The sequence below is a fragment of the Pongo pygmaeus genome, chromosome 6 (genome assembly GCF_028885625.2).
Source record: "Pongo pygmaeus isolate AG05252 chromosome 6, NHGRI_mPonPyg2-v2.0_pri, whole genome shotgun sequence".
NCBI classification, from domain to species: domain Eukaryota; kingdom Metazoa; phylum Chordata; class Mammalia; order Primates; family Hominidae; genus Pongo; species Pongo pygmaeus.
This window is the reverse complement of record NC_072379.2, coordinates 43063881-43083474: the sequence shown is the minus strand read 5'-3', so window position 1 is coordinate 43083474 and position 19594 is coordinate 43063881. Positions and strand designations below refer to the sequence as shown.

At 43.5% G+C, this 19594-nt stretch overlaps 1 protein-coding gene across 4 annotated transcripts in view; it reads left to right on the top strand.

Moving 5' to 3' along the window:
- HECW1 (HECT, C2 and WW domain containing E3 ubiquitin protein ligase 1) overlaps nucleotides 1-19594 on the top strand; it is a 460467-nt gene that overhangs the window by 345932 nt on the left and 94941 nt on the right. For all 4 annotated transcript variants that reach the window (XM_063667367.1, XM_054495635.2, XM_054495637.2 and 1 more), the window contains 4 exons: nucleotides 4678-4828; nucleotides 12053-12192; nucleotides 14863-14984; nucleotides 17342-17527. In XM_063667367.1, the coding sequence (XP_063523437.1) occupies nucleotides 4678-4828; nucleotides 12053-12192; nucleotides 14863-14984; nucleotides 17342-17527 (599 nt within the window). The remainder of the gene's footprint in view (nucleotides 1-4677; nucleotides 4829-12052; nucleotides 12193-14862; nucleotides 14985-17341; nucleotides 17528-19594) is intronic.

The window sequence follows — 19594 nt, the reverse complement described above, 5'->3', positions numbered from 1 at the left end:
GTTTTCTCATTTGTAAAATTTAAAAAATAAAGTTTAAATGTCTTCATCTGCTAAATGAAAGATTTGACCTAGATAGTCTCTAGATACCATTCTAGCTTTAACTTCATAATACTCCATTTAATAAATTTATAGGAGGAAATTGATAGCCCAGACATTATATATTCACTTAGCATCACATATGTTCATGAATTCTAGAACATCTCTGTTTTGGTTTTGCTTATTTTTCAAGCAAAGATAATATTTAAGATTTGATAGATTTTACAACTACAAAATCTTTCCAGAATGCAAGGAACCAGTGTTTCTTTACATTCTTTTGCCTGTGCTTACATGAAGCAGTTACAGTTTTCAAAAGGAGAAGTGCTTATTTCTTAGTTCATCTGTTCTTGGTAATGTGCTGTACTTTACAGGAACACCACTCCTCTCCCTATTCGACTGTAATTTGTTGGTAAGAAATCAAAGAACATCTTTTATATGTGGACTAATTTAAAGAAACACAATATTTGTTTTTCAAGGGCCAAGCCAAACATCATGTCCTTGAATTTTGGTGCCTGATTTCTTTCTTTCTTTATACACTGATTTATGGACATTCCATAAATGAATAGTAACATTTTAGCATCACTACAAATACTTCCTAGGTAACATTTATTTGAAAAACATGTATAACATGTTATCTCCAGGAAAGGGACGCTTTCCCCACAACAAATAACCTTTCAATGCATGAATCTACTTCGAATCTGTGCAGTACAGGTAACTAGTTATACAGGCAAATATTATAAATGATTGTATATAAATCCATTGTAAAATAATTACTTTATATAAGCCACTTTCAATAATGAGAACAAATTTCTCCAGACAGCTTTCCATTTTCTATCCATATAACAGTGAAAGACCTTAGAAAAATTGGTAACGCATCCTACCAACTGAATATTGTTAAATAATCTCAAATAGTACAAGAATTACCTTATTGCTGATAGTCATTCATTCAACACATATTTATTGAATGTTTACCCTGTGCTAGGTACTATTGTGGGTAAGCAAAACAAACAAAGATTCCTGCCCTCATGGAGCTTACAGTCTAGTCTGGAAGACAGATTAGCAAACAATAAAATAATTAAAAAGGGACTGGCCTAGCATAGGAGATGCTATGGAAAAGCAAAAATAGACCAGGGTGAGGGATCTCTGAGTTCGTGTGGTGGCGGCTGGTTTGCAATTTTAAAACAAGTGGTGAGAATAGGCTTCATTGAGAAGACAATGCCTGAGGGTTAAGAGAGTTATCCCTGCAAGTAATGGGCAGGAAGAGCTTTGCAGGCACAGGGAATGGCCACTGCCAGTCGGGAGGTGGAAACACCGTGGTGGGTTTAAGGAATAGGAGACCAGTTTGTCTGGAGCAAACTGAGGAAGGGAGAAGGCAGCAGGTGATGTGGTTAGGGAACTAGCAAGGCCCAGATCACGCAGGGCCTTGTAAACCACTTAAGGGCTTTGGCTTTTACTCTGAATGAAAGGAGGACATTGTAGAGTTTTCAGCAGAGAAGTGACATTGTCTGCCTCAGGTTTTGCAAAGTTTGCCCAGGTTGCTGTGTAGGGAATAAATTGGGAAGAGGAAGGATAGAAGCATGAGATTCAACATAAGATTATGTCTTTATGCAGTAACCCAGGTGACAAACAATAGTAGCTTGGGCCAGAGTGGGAGCAGTGGAGGTGGTAAGGAGTGGTCTGATTCTGGACATATATTTTAAAGGTAGATTTGATGACAGATTGGATATGGATGAGAGAAAGATAGGTATCAAAAATGACCTAAGAATTTCAACCTACAAAGATGGAGTTGTCTTCAACTGAGATGGGTAGGAAAGGCTGCAGGCACTGCAGGCTTTGATGGGGAGGATCTGACACTCAGTTTCGATCATCTTATATTTGAGATGTCATCCAGGTAGTAATGTCAAGAAGGAAATTGGATGTGTGACTCTGAAGTTCAAGAGAAAGGTCTAGACTATGCAATAGTATTGCATTTGTTAAAATTGTTCAAAATATACAGTTGTATAGGTTTTTGTTAATATAATAACTAAATATGATACATTATAGGTTCTACATTGTTCTTAGACTTTGTGGAGAACGTATAATTTAGTGTGCAGTAGATCCTTCGGCCACAAATGAATTGTGACTGCAATTCTGACCTGCACTGCTATCACTTGCCCCAGAATCATGGAGGTACTGTTTTCAGATGGCTCTTTAGACAAACCCATGGCATCACAGTGCTGAGCCCTTCAAGTCATGTTGATGCCTGAAGTTCCATTTGGAATTTATTTCCTTTGGTTATAAAATATGTGAAAGTAAATTCTTTACAAAGCAACCCAGAAAACATGTTCATAATTTCTGATTACACTTAGCTATTATTTTCTGAATATGTATGAGTATATAATTAGCACAATACATTCCAGATATTTAATGTATTGACGAAAGAGCCCAGCTGTTGGGCTTACCATGCTTTTCCATGAGGAATTGAAACGTGGTGATAAATTATCATTATTGCAGCTTCATTTTCTAGCTTTTTCCCTTAATTTATAAAACCCAACCTTTGTCTGTGAAGGACCCCTCTCTTTACTGTAGGTTCCTGGAGGGCAGAGTCATGTGTCACTCAGCTCTGTGTCCTCAGGACCTGGCACAGTCTCCAGTTCAGAGTGAGTGCTACACAGTTTGTTCAATCGAATTAAATTCCACAATACTCTTCAAAGACTAATGCTCATTTTTTGTTGGATGACAGTCATGTTGGATTCAAGAAAAATAGTTGTCCTATTGCTTTTACTAATATTAGTTTGGGATCCATTAAAATTTTTAAGTTTCTAGATCAAGATTAATTACCTAGTAATCATATGTATATACAATTTCATCCATGAGCTAATTACCATTTACACCTAACACTTGACATCTGGATTATCATTAGATAATCATTAGATCAATTTTAATCAAAATCTCCTAGGACATATTTATACAATCTGCCTACATTTTTCCTTCAATTTCTCTCATAAGTTAAGTTTGGTGTTTGGGGGTCCTTTGGTTTTTACTGGGCATTATTTGACAATCCATCAGGTCAGGCATAAGCCATAATGCCACAAACAGATATACTGTGTACATATAAAACCATAAATATGCCAAATATATTTTTTCCCTTAAAAAAAATGAGAGTTGCTATGTCATTACCTGAATGATAAGTTTTCAACGGGACTGTTAGTATCTGACCTACTCCCAAAAGCTATGGCTTTTCTCACTGAAAAGCCTGGATGGTTTTCCTCCTTTTGCAGTCATTTTTGCTTTTTCTTCTTCTTTAGTCTTGTGCATTTTCAGCATAACTTTATCACACTGCTGCTATTTCCACAATGTGATGTGTGGACTGTGAAAGCTTTGCCCATCTCTGTACAGCAGGCATTGCTCTTCTATGTTTCGCTCAGATGTGAACACATTGCTTCCAGCTCTTTTTCACCCACCTCACCCCAGCTCAGCCCCTGCCTGTATTATGTAGTGAATCATCCATGCTTCCACCTTTTTGTTTCCTTATTTGTTTTATTTTTAATTTGGGAAGCAAGGGAACTTTTCTTTATCTCGGGCTCCCTCTACTGTTTGTGATGGTTATTTATCAACAAAAGGGTACTTCCTAGTTACTGGTTTGGTTTGGTGGCCAGAGATATTTGACAGCTGCGTGTTGAATATACACTGTTAATTAACAACTTATCAAAAGGCTGTTTTGAAACCCTAAAAATCATTTCCTTCCATTCACCCACTCAAAAGGAAAGGCAATCTATTAAGTTCGCTAAGTGTAAGACAGAGGTTATCTAAATTCACACATCCAAGATTTTAGAACAGTAGTTAAAACTGGTTTTAATCTGAGGGCCATTCTTCTCTCCACTGAACCTAATAGCCCTCTATTAGACTTAGCAAAGAAAGGGTTCTCCAGCATCACAGTGTCAGCTCACACTGGAGGATACTCCAATCTTCCACAGCTGTCGTTTGAGTAGCCAACAAGAGTGACAGTGGGGATGGACATTTCTAAAGGAATAAATTCATTAAACAGTAGATTTTCTCTTTATAAATTATTAGAATTTTGGATGGGTGTGATGACTCATGCCTGTAATCTCAGCACTTTGGGAGGCTGAGGCGGGCAGATCACCTGAGGTCAGGAGTTTGAGACCAGCCTGGCCAACCATGGCCAACATGGTGAAACCCTGTCTCTACTAAAAAATACCAAAATTAGCCGGACCTGGTGGCGGGCACCTGTAATCCCAGCTACTTGGAAGGCTGAGTCAGGAGAATTGCTCGAACCCAGGAGGTGGAGGTTGCAGTGAGCCAAGATCGCACCACTGCACTTCAGCCTGGGTGACAGAGCAAGAGTGTCTCAAAAAGAAAAAAAAAGAAAGTATTAGAATTTTAACATAGGTCTTGATCAAGGAACCACAATGACTGTTTAACATGGCCCAGCAGAGAGTCTGAGTTCATTAAATTGTTTTCTGAGCTCCCGAGTTCATGCCAGTGCCCCAGAAGTTGTGGCAGGTGCTGTGGGCAGGGTCTGGCCTGCAGCCATGAACCAATGGTGAGTTCTACCTGCAGAAGACCTGGAAGTTGTATGCGTTTCACATGGGTCAGTAGTTTGTCCTTGATTTTTCTTTTTGCCTTTTTATTAAACACTAGACTGGGAAGCTCGAATTGACAGCCACGGGCGGGTCTTTTATGTGGACCACGTGAACCGCACAACCACCTGGCAGCGTCCGACGGCAGCAGCCACCCCGGATGGCATGCGGAGATCGGGGTCCATCCAGCAGATGGAGCAACTCAACAGGCGGTTGGTGATCAGTATGCAATGAGCTCCCCTAAACCACAGTGAAAGGAGAATGGCAGCTAGAGATGCTCCCCTTACACTTTTCTGCTCAGACTATATGAGGAGACTGGAAAGTAATTAAGTATCTTAAGAAACCTGTTCCTAGTAGGTATTTGGAAAGCTAGATTTAGAATTTGGAGGCAAGAGACAAGTTAAGCTTGAGTGTCATTTAAGGATGGGAAATCATCTAAACTTCTTAATAGCCTAGGCTCAAAAACAGGAGTTCTTAACCAAGGGCCAGTGTATGCCCCTCTCCTGGGATGTTCACCAAGGATGTCAGTGTTCCTTGAACTTTCCAGGCACTGTACCCAAATTATACATAGATACACATTTTTCTGGCAGACTGGTCCACACCCATCATACAGTTCTCAAAAGGATACAGACCTCAGTTAAACACATTCCAAGGACAGGTTCCATAAGAAGATTAAAAGCTGCCTGGAGAATAAACTGTCTCATAAATCACTGTATGCATTCCTACCCTGATCCCATAACTGATATATGCCCATCAATAATAATGCTTGAAAAGCCTTCATCTTAGAAAAAGAAATGTTTAAAAGCATTTTTTGAGAATTATTTTGTTGAAAAACTAGGCCCTCTCTATTGAACTTGTAAAGATGTCCTTTTGTTTTTAACCTGCAAACAAAGCCTTAAATAGTATCAGGCTTAAACAGTGGTCCATTCATGTCAGAGATGATGCAGTAAGCTAGTATAAAGCATCGTCTCTGACATCTTGCTCTTTAAGACTGGAGTGGCAGCTTCAGGATACTTTTCATTACCAGGAATGCAAACTGAGGCTTCCTTCAGTTGAAATTGCACCCACATGCTGTCTTGCTTTCATGTCAAGTATGAAAAGTATGAAGGTGAAGGAAAAGTTGAGAAAGACTAAAAAGAATGAAGAACTGGGTTTGTGGAACACACCTACTGACAGCAAATGCCTTTGAGACTTAACTGTTATCTGCCAGAAAAAAAGGAGGAGAAACAATTTAGTCCTATTAAAAACACATGGGGCCAGGCGCAGTGGCTCACGCCTGTAATCCCAGCACTTTGGGTGGCTGAGGCGGGTGGATCATTTGAAGTCAGGAGTTCGAGACCAGCCTGGCCAACATGGTAAAACCCTGTCTCTACTAAGAATGCAAAAAAATTAGCCAAGCATGGTGGAAGGCACCTGTAATCTCAGCTACTCAGGGGGCTAAGGCAGGAGAATCGCTTGAACCCGGGAGGCAGAGGTTGCAGTGAGCTGAGATCGCACCACTGCACTCCAGCCTGGGAGACAGAGTAAGACTCCATCTCAAAAACAAACAAACAAACAAAAAACATGGAAACAAAAAAATAAAAATGAACTTCTGTTTACTGTTGTACACAGAGGATCATGCTTTAGGTGAAAATCACCAGAACATTTTTTCATTGCCTGAGTGTTTGGAAGACATTTGCTTTCCACTTTTCCCCATCAGCAGCCGAGTGTTTAAGTCATTAATGAAAACCATAAAAGACTTGCATTGGCAGCACACTTTACAATCATTCTCACCCCAACAAAGCATGTTACAGAGAGGAAGTCCTGATAACCCAGTTTTACTAGACATGAATGGACCAAAAATCCATGGGAGAGTCCTTTCATGGTGATTGCAACAAGATTCGTGTAACTAAAAATGTAGAAGACATAGTAAGCTCATCTTACATAGAGACCCTGTTGTGATTCCATAGGCAGAAGTTAACCCCTAGGTCTGTCTTGCCAAAACTGATAAGCTCCAATTGTTTAGCAGAGAAACAGGGGAAGGTATCATCAGGCTGTATTCATAAGAGGTGCTGTTTTGAACACTAACCAAAGCAAGGCAATGAATCTGAAGCAGAAGGAAGCACCTTGACCTATGGCATAAACATCCATGAAAGTTTATCGGGGTGATCCGCTTGCATAATGTAAAAATTAGGCCAAATCCATCCTGAACCAGGTCTCCAAATAAGTTTTATAGCCTTTGATATATAAATTCCTGTGCCCTCCAGTGGAGATGAACATGCTGGGAGAGGCAGCTGGACTTTGCTGAATAGGAAGTTGCATTTGCTACATCCATCTGGACAGATAAAAAGAAAAGGAATTTAGCACTTTGAGAAGGTACTTATTTCTTGTGAAAAAGCATACCTAGGGAAGATCAGATAACCTTCAGATAAGTATCCAGACTTTTCCATACTTATCTTAACCTATTGCTTTGAAGCATTTAAAATTTTTATATTTGGCATGATAACAGGCAGCCCAATAAAGTACATTTCCAGTCTTCTATCCATCTCACATGCGACCACACACAAGGGTCATTTTTTTGATAACCCACAGTTATCCAGAGAAATTTACAATGATTACTGGCTCACAGCCATGTGGAAGTATTACTCAGTGTTGCAAGGAGTTTCCTTTGAGCCTAACCAGATGATTCTGAAAATCAAATGTGTTTGTGCAAGGAGATATAAAACTAGGAAGTGCAGAGTACAAAATAGCAATCAATGTGTAAGCTTGTGTGGTAGGTCGCAGTAACCATGTTCCAACTCAGCCATTCCCCAGACCCGGCACACTCTTCCAGGCCTTTATGGCTTGGCCACATGCTCCCACTGCAGGAAAAGGCCTCACACGTGCCTCCCACCTGAAACACATCTCGTCCTACAGACCTGACTCAATGTCATGTGCCCCAGGAAGCCATCCCAGAATCCCCCACACAGAGCCAATGACTTCCTCCCCTATAGCCTCCAGAATGTGCCTGCCTCTGTGCCTGTTCTTACCTTTTTGCCTTACTCTTCTTTCTACTCTTTTCTGCTCCCAGCACCTAGTGTGGTGCCAGAAGTTTGATAGTACTCAGTACAAGATCGTTTTCTGAGTTAATTCCCATGCTTTCAGAATATCCAGAATTAATTAATTCTACTTTCACAAGTATTTACTGTAAAGCAGAAAATATAAATATGTATTCTTATTTTAAATAATCAACTAAAGTTTGATTTTTTAATTATTTGTATGAAATTATGATAATTTAAGGGAAATAGAAGTTTTAAATAGAAAAAAGTGATCTACACTCTACCCTAAGGATGATTTAGCTTTTTTTTTTTTGAGATGGAGTCTCACTCTGTCGCCCAGGCTGGAGTGCAATGGCATGATCTCAGCTCACTGCAACTTCCGCCTCCTGGGTTCAAGTGATCCTCCTGCCTCCGCCTCCCTAGTAGCTGGGACTACAGGCATGCACCACCGCACTCAGCTAATTTTTGCGTTTTTAGTAGAGAGAAGGTCTCACCATGTTGGCCAGGCTTGTCTCGAATCCCTGGCCTCAGGTGATCCCTCCGTCTTGGCCTCCCAAAGTGCTAGAATTACAGACATGAGCCACTGTGCCCAGCCAATTTAGCTTTTTAAAAACACGTATCCATCTTCAATTTCCATATGCGTGCACAATTCTTACATGGTTATGATGGTCATATGTAGTTAGTTTCATATTCTTTTTTCACTTACTACACTGTAAGCATTTAATATTGCCACATAGTCTTCAGATTAACATGTAATTTCTTGTATAGTATTCCACTGAATGGCTGAAGTTTAGTTAACCTAATTTCATATTGTTGAATGTTTTGCTTATTGCTTTTGTCACTGTTTTTTGTCACCGGGCCCTGCTAAATATTAAGATTGCCTTATAGTGGAGGGTTTCCTTAGGGTTCTATTCCCAAAAGATTAGGCCAAGGGAGATAAATGTGGATTTGGCATTTGGTATCAATGCCTAACTGCTTTCTACATTGGACATTGTGGTTCTAGGGGTTTACTCTGCCAACAGCTACAGCTTCACTTCCATCTTATCGTTTGGTTTGTTTTTGTTGTTGTAAGAGGTGCTCCTGGTATTTTGATGCCACTTACATTTTGCTTGTTGGAGCAAGGGTCAACTTGTTTTCCATAAGCTTTTCTTTAATAAGGAGTAGTTTCTTCCATGTGAATTGTCTATTCTTGGGCTTTTTTAAAGAGGGGAGGTTGTGTAGTTGGCTGATTGGTTTGGCTTGGTTTTGGAGGGCTTTTTTTTTTCGTTTGGCTTTGTACGTGTGTGTGTGTGTGCATGTGTGTGCGTGTGTGTGTGTCCATTTACAAATTATGTATTTCAGCTGACTTTCTAGCTAATTTTCATTAGCCCTCTATCTATTATAAATATTTAACCTTTTGCTACAAAAAAATGGAGGAGGTTATTGATGGATAATTCCTAATGAAATAGAAGAGAGCTGTCTCTCTCTCCTGTTTAAAGCTCGGGAGCCTCTGAGGCTGCAGTCCTGCCCTGAGAGACTGAGAGACCCTCCTCAAGCCACTGCGTGACCTGCTTCCCCAAACTGCCTCTGTGCTTCGGCAGAGGTCAGACATAGGGTCAAATGCAGGATTTGAGGCTGTTGACTCAGTAAGGCCTGCGATAACTAAGGTCCAGCTGAGGACGTGTGAAGTAGGTTGTGACACTGCTGACATTATCCTCATCAAATAAGATCATATTTACTTATAATGCTCTGCTGTGGTTACTGCACATTGGGAAGGAAAGGAGAGGCTACAACTTGACATTTGTCTAAGCCCTATTCCAGGCATCTATTGCTGAGTAAAACTACACCAAACGTAGTGGCATAAAACAACCACAAACATTTCTTCTTACCATTATTTCTCGTGGTTCTGGTTTGACTGAGCCCAGCTAGGCAGTTCTCTGCCGGAATATCTCCTGGTTGCAGTGAGAGGGTGGCTGGGGCTGGAGACTCACATATTAGGAGCTTGATGCTGGCTGTGGGCTGGGCCTCTCAGCCAGGACACCTGCACAGAGACTTTCCATGAGGCCTGGGCCGCCTCAGAGCATGGCTGCTAAGTTCCATCACGAACTGTTACAAACTCTATTAGTCAAGGTAGTTGAAGGGGACATGGATTCTATCTTTTAAAAGGAGAGATACAGTTCTGGAAGAGCATGTGGTTCTAAAAAATATCGTTGAACCATTTTGACAAACGCAGTCTGCCATAAGGCATTTAGGGAATCCTCCCAGTAGCAGCTGCCTTAGTCTTTGGCAGGCCCTGTTCCCCGCCTTGGTCAAGGTCACACACTTGAGCAGCTTCTTGCTGGCACCCCTTGCTTTCCTGCCATGGCTATGTTCCCTGAGTCCCCAGCAGAGAGAAGATCACAGAGGGCCATCCTTCACCATCCATCACTCTTCATAACCTCCCACCACAGATGTATGGAGTGGTGAATTACCACAAATGTTTCTCTCTGTAATTCCGCCACCGCTCAGCTCATTGCCCCCTTCCACATTTTGTTCTAAGACGCCTGCTCAGGAAATGCCTTGCAGTAACCACTACAGGCAAAGGTGGCTTCTGAAAGGTGTCAGAAGTGAGTGGGAGTCTCTCCAGATAAAACAAAACTGAAAGAAAGCTCTTAGACCAGTAGTTCTCAAACCTAGATATAAATAATACTTCCTAAAGAACTCGTTAGAAATGCAGATTTTTATTTTGCTTCAATTTCTGTAACTTTAACAATCATTCAGATGATGCTCTTGCAAATGGCTGGAGACTACAGTAAGAAAGCTTTCCTCTGTAAGGTCAAGGAAAGAGCAGGGCACTGGTCTGCAGAAATCCTGCCATAGTGGAGCCTCATCTGTGCAGCGAGCATCCCCATGCTTTCCCACCTGGGATTGCAGTTGGAGACTGGCTATTCCCTGCTACCTTGTCTCTCATCCTCCTCCTCCTCTTCACCCCCTCCCTCCACCCCTCATTGCTTTCCTGGAGACAAAAAGTCTCCAGGAAATTCTCCAGCCTAGGCTTTTGCAGGAGCCCCCAGCTGCTCTCCACAGCTCCAGGCTCCTCTCCTCCAATGCATTCTCCACTCCGACACTGGATGATCAATCTCCGTGTACATCTGGCCCTGCCTGGTTTTTTTTTTCGCAGCTACCCATCACCAAGAGCAATGGTTCATTCTCAAGATTGATCCCTGGGCCAGCAGCATCAGGATCACCTGGGAACTCATCAGAAATGCACATTCTATAAAAAAAAAAAAAAAAAGAAAAGAAAAAGAAAAAAGAAATGCACATTCTTGGGCCCTACACCAAACCTACTGAATCAGAGACTCGGGGGGTGGAGCCAGCAGTCTGTGTTTTAAGTCCTGCGGGTGATTCTGCGTGGCTCAGGTTGGGGAACCTGTGGCTTAGAGAATAATACCCATCCTACTGCAGGGGGAGCCCTCTGGGGCTCCCTCCTCCCTCTCCACTGGTCTCCTGGCCCTGCCCGGTGCCCACACATCCTGATGCCACTGCCAGGCGTCTCAGAGCTCCCCAAGGGTGGCCTGCTTTTGTACATGTTGTTTCTCTTCTGAAATGCCCTTTCCCAACAAGCTCCCCAACAAATTCATACTCCAGCTTCACAAATTACAAACCTTGGGAGTCTCCTCATCTGTGTCCCACGCACCTCTTGCCTGTCTGTGACAGCCTTTCACCTGGCTGGAGTTATGGCTTCCGTCCCATTTCCCTTTTGTTCCATCTCGACTGTGTGTGTTTAAAGGGCAATGTCATATTCTAATCCTCTCTTCCATCTGAAAGTCTAGCACAGAGCCTGCACACATTGGAAGGGTTAGGAAATATTTAGTACTTGGCAAGATGGCCAGCTGGCTGGCCAAATGACTAAATCCCCAACTTGGGAAGAAAAGCAAAATGAGCCTTTGAATAAGAAGAAAACATTTATTTATTTGCCAGCATGCTATTAGATGTAATATTTCCACGACCTCTGCCCAATTATATCAATTACCCAACAAATAAAACTGAGTGAGTAGAACTGCTAGCCCAGTTTGTACACTTATTACAATAATGTTGAGGTAATTTGATATCTTAGTTGTAGCATTTTAATTTACTTCCCACACTCTTATTTTAGACTTAGCCTGATTTTGTTTAATGCAGGGCACAGGCTGTTTTGCATGATTAGTTATTATTTGTGTTGATTTTTTAAAAGTCACCATACTTGAAACTCATCATAGCTTACAAAACAAAAAGAACTCGAATCATCTTAGAGATACTTGTCTTGCTAATTGTTCTGGCTATCTTGTGGGAATTTTAAGCATTTCTTTCCTGACATTCAAGACAGTTCTTTACAGATTTCTCTAATTATCTGATTCAGAGTTTTGGCCCCCAAGGAGCAAACCAAAGTTAACTCCTGTCTTTCCATTTTCTAATGCAAAGGTATCAAAACATTCAGCGAACCATTGCAACAGAGAGGTCCGAAGAAGATTCTGGCAGCCAAAGCTGTGAGCAAGCCCCAGCAGGAGGAGGCGGAGGTGGAGGGAGTGACTCAGAAGCCGAATCTTCCCAGTCCAGCTTAGGTATTGGAGGAGGGGTCCCCACAACATGTGATGGCTTCCAGGGGCTGCGTGACAGAGGGCTACAAGCCTCTCACCCTGCCTCATGGGGAGCAATGTGCCCCAGGGTGAAGAGAGTGGAATGCCAGGGTGGAGGAGAGAGGCATGCCTGCTGCCCACAAGGGAAAGCAGACAGAAGGAGCTTCCCACCAGGAAACTGAGGAGAAGTGATCACAGTGAAGGAAACATCACCACCCTGGCGTGGGGATCTGGAGACAGGAAAGCAGATGAATTCTGGGGATGGAGCTGAGTTTGCTACAGTGCTTGTGGAGCAAGGCAACTTTGTCAGTGGCTCAATCATTTATTGTTAAGTAAATGTTTTATTTATTTTTTATTTATAAGTTATTGTTAAGTAAATTTATTGTATTTGTTGGTGTCCTAAGGATTTTTTCACTTATAAATAAAACATGCAATAAAAATTCACCGTCTATTGCAAAGGAGCCATGTGACAACACTAGGAATAATCACTTGTTTGTAGAATAAAATTCAATTCCCCCAAGAGAGGAACCTGGGAGTGAAGAGGTTTTCCAGCATGCCACAGGAGGGAATTTTTTCCCACTACAGTAGGCATTCACCTGGGGCCTGGTTTTCATTTCTTTGAATTTGCCCAAGTGGAACTCAGACAAGGATAATCAAAAGGCATGAGACTGGCTTCCACTTTTTTTTTTTTTTTAACCTGTAATGAGATAAGATTATCACAGTGACATCCTAATAATCCACTTTCTTTTTAAGTTGGATAAATGATGGCCGATTTATTTGCCAAAAGAAGGCTTAGAGAACAGTCTGGGCAGGCAGCACTGGGATTCCAATCCTGCCAGATCTCAGCCGTCTACAGCAACGCAGAATATTGGACATTTTCATGTGATTTTTCAAAATGCACATCCACAGTTCCACCACCAATTTTAATTTCCCCGTTTCTATTCATTTTACCAGATATGCTAACTAAACTGACTAGTTTAGGTTTTTCTGTTATCATTATTATTATTATTGAAGACAGAGTCTCTCTTTGTCACCCAGGCTGGAGTGCGTGGTGCGATCATAGCTCACTGCAGCCTCAAACTCCTGGGCTCAAACAGTCCTCCCAACTCAGCCTCCTGCATAGCTGGGACCTCAGGCATGCACCACCATGCCTGGCTAATTTTTTCATTTTTTGTAGAGACACAGTCTTGCTATGTTGCCCAGGCTGGTCTCAAATTCCTGGCCTCAAGTGGTCCTCCCACCTCAGCCTCCTGAAGTGCTAGGATTACAGGCATGAGACACCACACCTGGCCTGTTATTAATTTCTTTGTTCAAACTTCTGAGAGAGACATGGTACAATAGCCAAGTAACTAGAAACATGAGGAAAAAGCAGCAGAAAGTTTATTTCTGAGTTTGATATTAAATAAGTTGGCATTTATTGTATAGAAAAAAAATCCCACAATTAGTGGCTGAAACTCACAGCCATGCATCTACCCCACAGTTCTACAGGTTGGCAATTTGAGCTGAGCTCAGCTAGGTGGCTCCTCAGGGTGCTGCTGGGCTCACCTGTCCATCTTGGGTCAGCTGCAGAGTCGGCCACAGGCTGACCTGAGACGGCTGCCACTAGGGTGGCTTGTTCCTGCTCCCGTGGCCTTGTGGCCTCTCATCTTGCAGCAGGCTTGCCTAAGCTCGTTCTCATGGCAGTGGCAGGGTTACCAGAGAGTGGAGACACACAGGTCTCTTGAAACCCTGATGCAGAACTGACCCGTTGTCACTTCTGACATGTTCTATTGGTTGAAACAAGGCACATGGCCAGCCCCAATTCACCATGGAGAAGAGTAGCGAAGTCCCAATACAACTGGATGTGGATACAAGGAGGAGAGGAACTGTGGTCCTTTCTGCAAACAATCTATCACAGCTATGGGTAGCAACTTGTAAAGGAAATAAGAAAAAAATAGCTAGGCATGGTGCTGCATGCCTGTAGTCGCAGCTACTCAGCAGGCTGAGTATCTGGGAGGATGGCTTGAGCCCAGGAGTTAAAGGCTGCGGTGAGCTGCGATTGCGCGGCTGCACTCCAGCCTGGATGACAGAGCGAGATTCTGTCTCAAGGAAGACAAAGAGAGAGAGAGAGAAGAAAGAAAGAAGAAAGGAAGAAAAGAAAGAAAGAAAGAGAGAGAGAAAGGAAGGAAGGAAGGAAGGAAAGAAAGGAGGGAGGGAGGGAAGGAAGGAAGAGGGAAGGAGGGAGGGATGGAGGGAAGGAAGGGGGAAGGAGGGAGGGAGGGAAGGAAGGAAGGAAGGAAGGAGAGAGAAGAAAGAGAAAGAAGGAAAGAAAGAAAGGGAAAGAGAGAGAGAGAAAGAAAGAGAAGGAAGGAAGGAAGGAAAGAAGGAAGGGAGGGAAAAGAAAAGAAAGAAAATCATTGTGATAAAAGGGAAGAGATGTTGGAGGACTTGAGCCTTACTGAAGTTATGCGAAACACTACTAGGAAATGATGATTCGTAACACTACTAGGAAATGATGATTCTTAACTGATGTACATAAAGTAATGACACTTGGCCTAAATCCAACAGTCTGCTGTGTGGGTGAAGGCTTGTGTGCCACTGCCGTCAGGAGCGAAGTACAGAGGTTGAAATGCCTTTTTCCCAATGCATTCTGTTGCTTTGCTTCACTTTTTTCAGATCTAAGGAGAGATGGGTCACTTTCTCCAGTGAACTCACAAAAAATCACCTTGCTGCTGCAGTCCCCAGCGGTCAAGTTCATCACCAACCCCGAGTTCTTCACTGTGCTGCATGCCAATTATGTGAGTGCCCTAAAATGCAGAGGGGGCAGCCTGGCTCGGCAAGACCCAAACACAGCTTTGTAAAGTCATCTGATAGATCTAAAAGGGTAGAATTTTAACATAAGCAAGAAAAAACAAAGAAAACAGCTCAGTCCACTCTTTTGACTATCCATGAGTCTCCCAAAAAGGAAAAAGGCTGGATTTGGGAATGCTGTTGCCTCTGGGTTTTTTTAAGGCTCAAATGTGTTAATGTCAGTGAACATGCTTTGGAAACAAACCTGTTTTTATTATTATTAAAATTTTAAAGGAGCAAGATTATGAATTGGCCAGATTCCCTTCAGCCTAATCATTTTATAAAATCATTTTCACTGATACAATTTTAAAGCACAGTTCTTCTAGGTAAATAACTAGGTTTCTTTTTGATATGGTTTTTTCAAATATCGTGCTGAAGTTAAATTTCATATGATTTTACATATGTAGTTTTTTCATTGCTTTTTTGGTATTTTCAAGAAAGCAATGGCATGATATCACTATATTCATTAATTTTTCCGTTCAACAAACATTTTCTGCGGTTCAGGCTCAGATCTAGGTGCTGGAGTTACAAAGACAGATTAAGGTGACACCTAAACAGTAGGAGCTCCCATTTTGAGGAGCAATGACGTGAAAAAGATCAGCCCAGTGTGACAGGACCAGGCCAAACTGAGGGAGGACAGAGTGCTCTGGGGGCGCCAGGGAGCATTCTTGGGGAGGCGGCTGAATTGAGTCCTGAAGGTCGAAAGTGGACAGGAAGAAGTCCAGGCAGAGGGACATCTGTAGAAAGGATGCACCCGTGAGGAGGCCTGGGGGATAAGTCCAGGGTGGTGAGTGTGGGTGGCTGGCAGAAGGGAGAGGGGAGGAGGGGCTGGAGATTGGGCAGCAGAACACCCCATAACTCATGCATAGGAGCCTGGATTTACTGCAGCAGGCCACAGGAACCAAGAGTAGCACTTGGGCTGCCTGACCAGGGGGGTTGATGATGCATTTTCTCTGGCAGAGTGTCAGGGAGAGACTGAGCTGAGGGGATTAAGACACAGGCTGATTCAACCGCTGAGTGAGAGATGATCTGGCTCTGACCTAAGGAAAGGGTGGGAGCATGGCAAGGAATGGCTCCATTCAGGGACATTTCTCATGGACTCAGCAGCACTTAGGTCCACCATGATCATGAGTGGGTGCAAGATGGAACTCAAGAAAGACAGCGTAGTTTCTGCTTTGGGCGCCTAGGTGAGGCAGTGACCCCACTAAGCTGGAGCTGGAGTTTGACTGGGTGATGGAGGGCGTGGCTGCGGAGCAGGGGATCAGTTTTTAGCAGGTTATTTCTGAGAAGCCTGTGGGATGCCCAGGGCTCGATTCCAAGCAGCTCCCCAGAGGTGTTGTGGGGGCCACAGGGAGAACGCACGTGGCACATGGCCATGCCCCAGCCCTGGGTGCAGGTGGCCCTGGGCCAGTAGGAGCCACTGGCCCAACCCTCCGTCTACACGTGGTCTGTTCTTTCACCCCTCTCACTACACACACACACACCAGCCCTGTGTACCGTCACATTGTCATTTCTTTCTTCATCTCTTCCCATCCTCCAACCCCCCTACACACACACACACATACACACACACACAAGTTTTTACATAGGGGTCAAAGAAATGACAGACCTCTCATGTCCAGCCTTCAATCCCCAGAGGCCCTAAATTAATGCTCCCCGTTTTAGACAGGTAGGAGAACCACAGGCAGACCTCAATAGTCAGAGAAGGGACCATGAAGGAGAGGAGTGAGGCTCAGGCAGGTAGGGGGAGGCCAAGGAGAGCCAGGCATGGCTGAGACAGCGAGAAAACCGTGTGGAGTCACACAGAGAGGTGGGCCGTGTCCCAAGCTGCACAGCACTCAGGTGGAACGGATGTCACAGATAGTCCATGTGGGCCCAGGGGGCATGATTCAATGCACATCCACTTTTTTTTTTTTTTTTTTTTTGAGACAAGGCCTTGCTCTGTTGTCCAGGCTGGAGTGCAACGGCACAATCATAGCTCACTGCAGCCTCTATTCTCAGACTCAGGTGATCCTCCCACCTCAGCCTCCCAAGTAGCTGGGATCAGAAGCACGTGCCACCATGCCCAGCTAATTTTTAAAATTTTTTGTAGAGACCGGGTCTCGCTATGTAGCCCAGGCTGGTCTCGAATTCCTGGGTGTTCACTTCTTGAGCAAGAGCTCATTTTCTGAAGCCTCTACCTCACACTCACAATAAACTGCTGTGTCACAATCACACTTAGCAGTGTTAGGGTGCTCACAGTGTGCTTGCTCTATGTTTTTCCTAATCCCCTGCTCCTTACCCCATCTGCCCTGACCCGTCTCAGAGTGCCTACCGAGTCTTCACCAGTAGCACCTGCTTAAAGCACATGATTCTGAAAGTCCGACGGGATGCTCGCAATTTTGAACGCTACCAGCACAACCGGGACTTGGTGAATTTCATCAACATGTTCGCAGACACTCGGCTGGAACTGCCCCGGGGCTGGGAAATCAAAACGGACCAGCAGGGAAAGGTGAGTGTGACCCACGTGCGGGGCTTTCATCAAACAGGCTTCTTCCCCAAGGTGAAGACTAGCAAGGACGTGAGGAGGAGAGTGTGGGGAGGAGTTATGTCTGAGAGGTGTGCTATCGGCCACCAGCAGTAAAGGGGGTGATAACCATCCACATCTGGGTTTCTCAACCTCAGCACTACTGTGGGGAATATCCTGTGCCTTACGGGACATTAGCAGCACTCCTAGCCCTCATGCCACTAGATACCAACTGTTGTGACATTGTTATGTGTTCCCTGTAATTAAGAACCACTGTCTACATTTTTTTTTAATTTAGGTTTGGAACGTGGAACCGAATTCTGTCCAATGACCTTTCGGTTGTTTGCCTCCTTAGACAGCTAACTCTCAGGGGATAAACTCATTGGTTAAATGCAGTGACATTGTTAGATTATTTGTTGTGATTTCCCTAATATACCTTAAGTTTTCCGTAAAACAGCCTAACAAGCAGGGTGGGGTGTGCCAGGCCCGTGTGATCTTCCTGGCTTACATTTTGCTTCTGTGTAATCTTAACCCAAACCAGGCCTTCCTGGCCATGCTTTAGAAGACCAGCTGAGTCTGAAAACAAGAAGGTTTTTCCCTAATCTTCATCAGCCATCTCGTTGTATTCAAAGGACAGGCCAAGTAATTTACTAGAACTGAACCTGTGTAACCTTCTATGAACTTTACCAGAGAGAATCCCTCCCTCTTTATGGTCCAAGGAACCAGAAGCTTTGCCTGCAGTCATGTCTGTGACGTGTCCTTTCCTCTGTGAACGTGAGCCTGCAAAGCCACGTTCCCCAAAGGGAGATGATGGGGCATCAATGTCCCCTCGAAGCCATGAGTCTGTCTCCTATAAACCCCTTAGTATGCCTCAGAACCTGGACTCTCTGGAGTGTGTGGGGAAAGAATGGGGGACTCATTACAAGTCCATTCATAAAATGAATCTCTACGACCAGCTCCTCTGTAACCAGGGATCAATTAGGGGAGGGGAAAGGACATGCCTTGTGTAGTAGAAAAGCCACTGTAGCCAGGATCTGCTCCCTGGGACCTTCTCATTGACTGGACGTGGCCTCTGTTGGGAGAGTGACAATGATTTGTATGTGGGGACTTGGTGATATGTATTAGGGTGGAAAAATGAAGCCTGAGCCAGAACAGAAAGTAAAGGAGTGGCTTATCAGAGCTGGGTTTCAGGTAGCCACGTTTACATTTATTGCTTAACCAGGATGCCAAGACGACACCACCATGTTCATCATGCAAACAGCACACACCAATGTGAACAGCTTGCCGAGCCTTGGATTTCCATGACTGCAGCTTTTGCACCAAGATAAGGATGACAGGGAGCACAGTGGAATGACAAGGAGGCTTCTCAATGCAATAAGCCCTGGTTCTCCGTGGTACACATGCAGATGATGTGACATCTCCTGGTCATCACACCAGCAGGGAAGCACAGAGATGCACTCTGAGAGTTTTGTTCCATTTGGGAATGCATATGAGGGAATTTCTGGCAAGACCTCTTCCCCCTAATTCTCTTTAGCAAGAAGATATCATACATGAGAAAGAAAAAATCTGAATTTGAAATGAGAAGCCTTTCAGTTATGACATAAACTAACTGTGTGCTTACACACACATGCATACACACACACACACAAATGGTCTCAGCAATTTCTTATTAATTGAACACACACACATACACAAATGGTCTCAGCAATTTCTTATTAATTGAACACACACACATACACACACTCATAGTTACAGAATGTCTAAGAGGCACACCATGTAGTGAATTGCTGGGGAAAGTAGCCTTAGACTTGCAATGTATTACCACAGTCCATAGGGTGGTCAGAGAGGAACAAAGGAGGATAGTGGGAAAAATACATTGGCCAGTCCATCTCAGTCTAAATACATGACCCTGTGCAAGTCACTCCACCTTTCTGAGCCTTAAAATAGCAACAGTAATGCCTACATTGCCTTCATGATTTTACAACCAGACAAATAAGTTAATAAGTTAATGAAGGAATGATTGTTAATATCATGACAGATTAGTAGTTATCT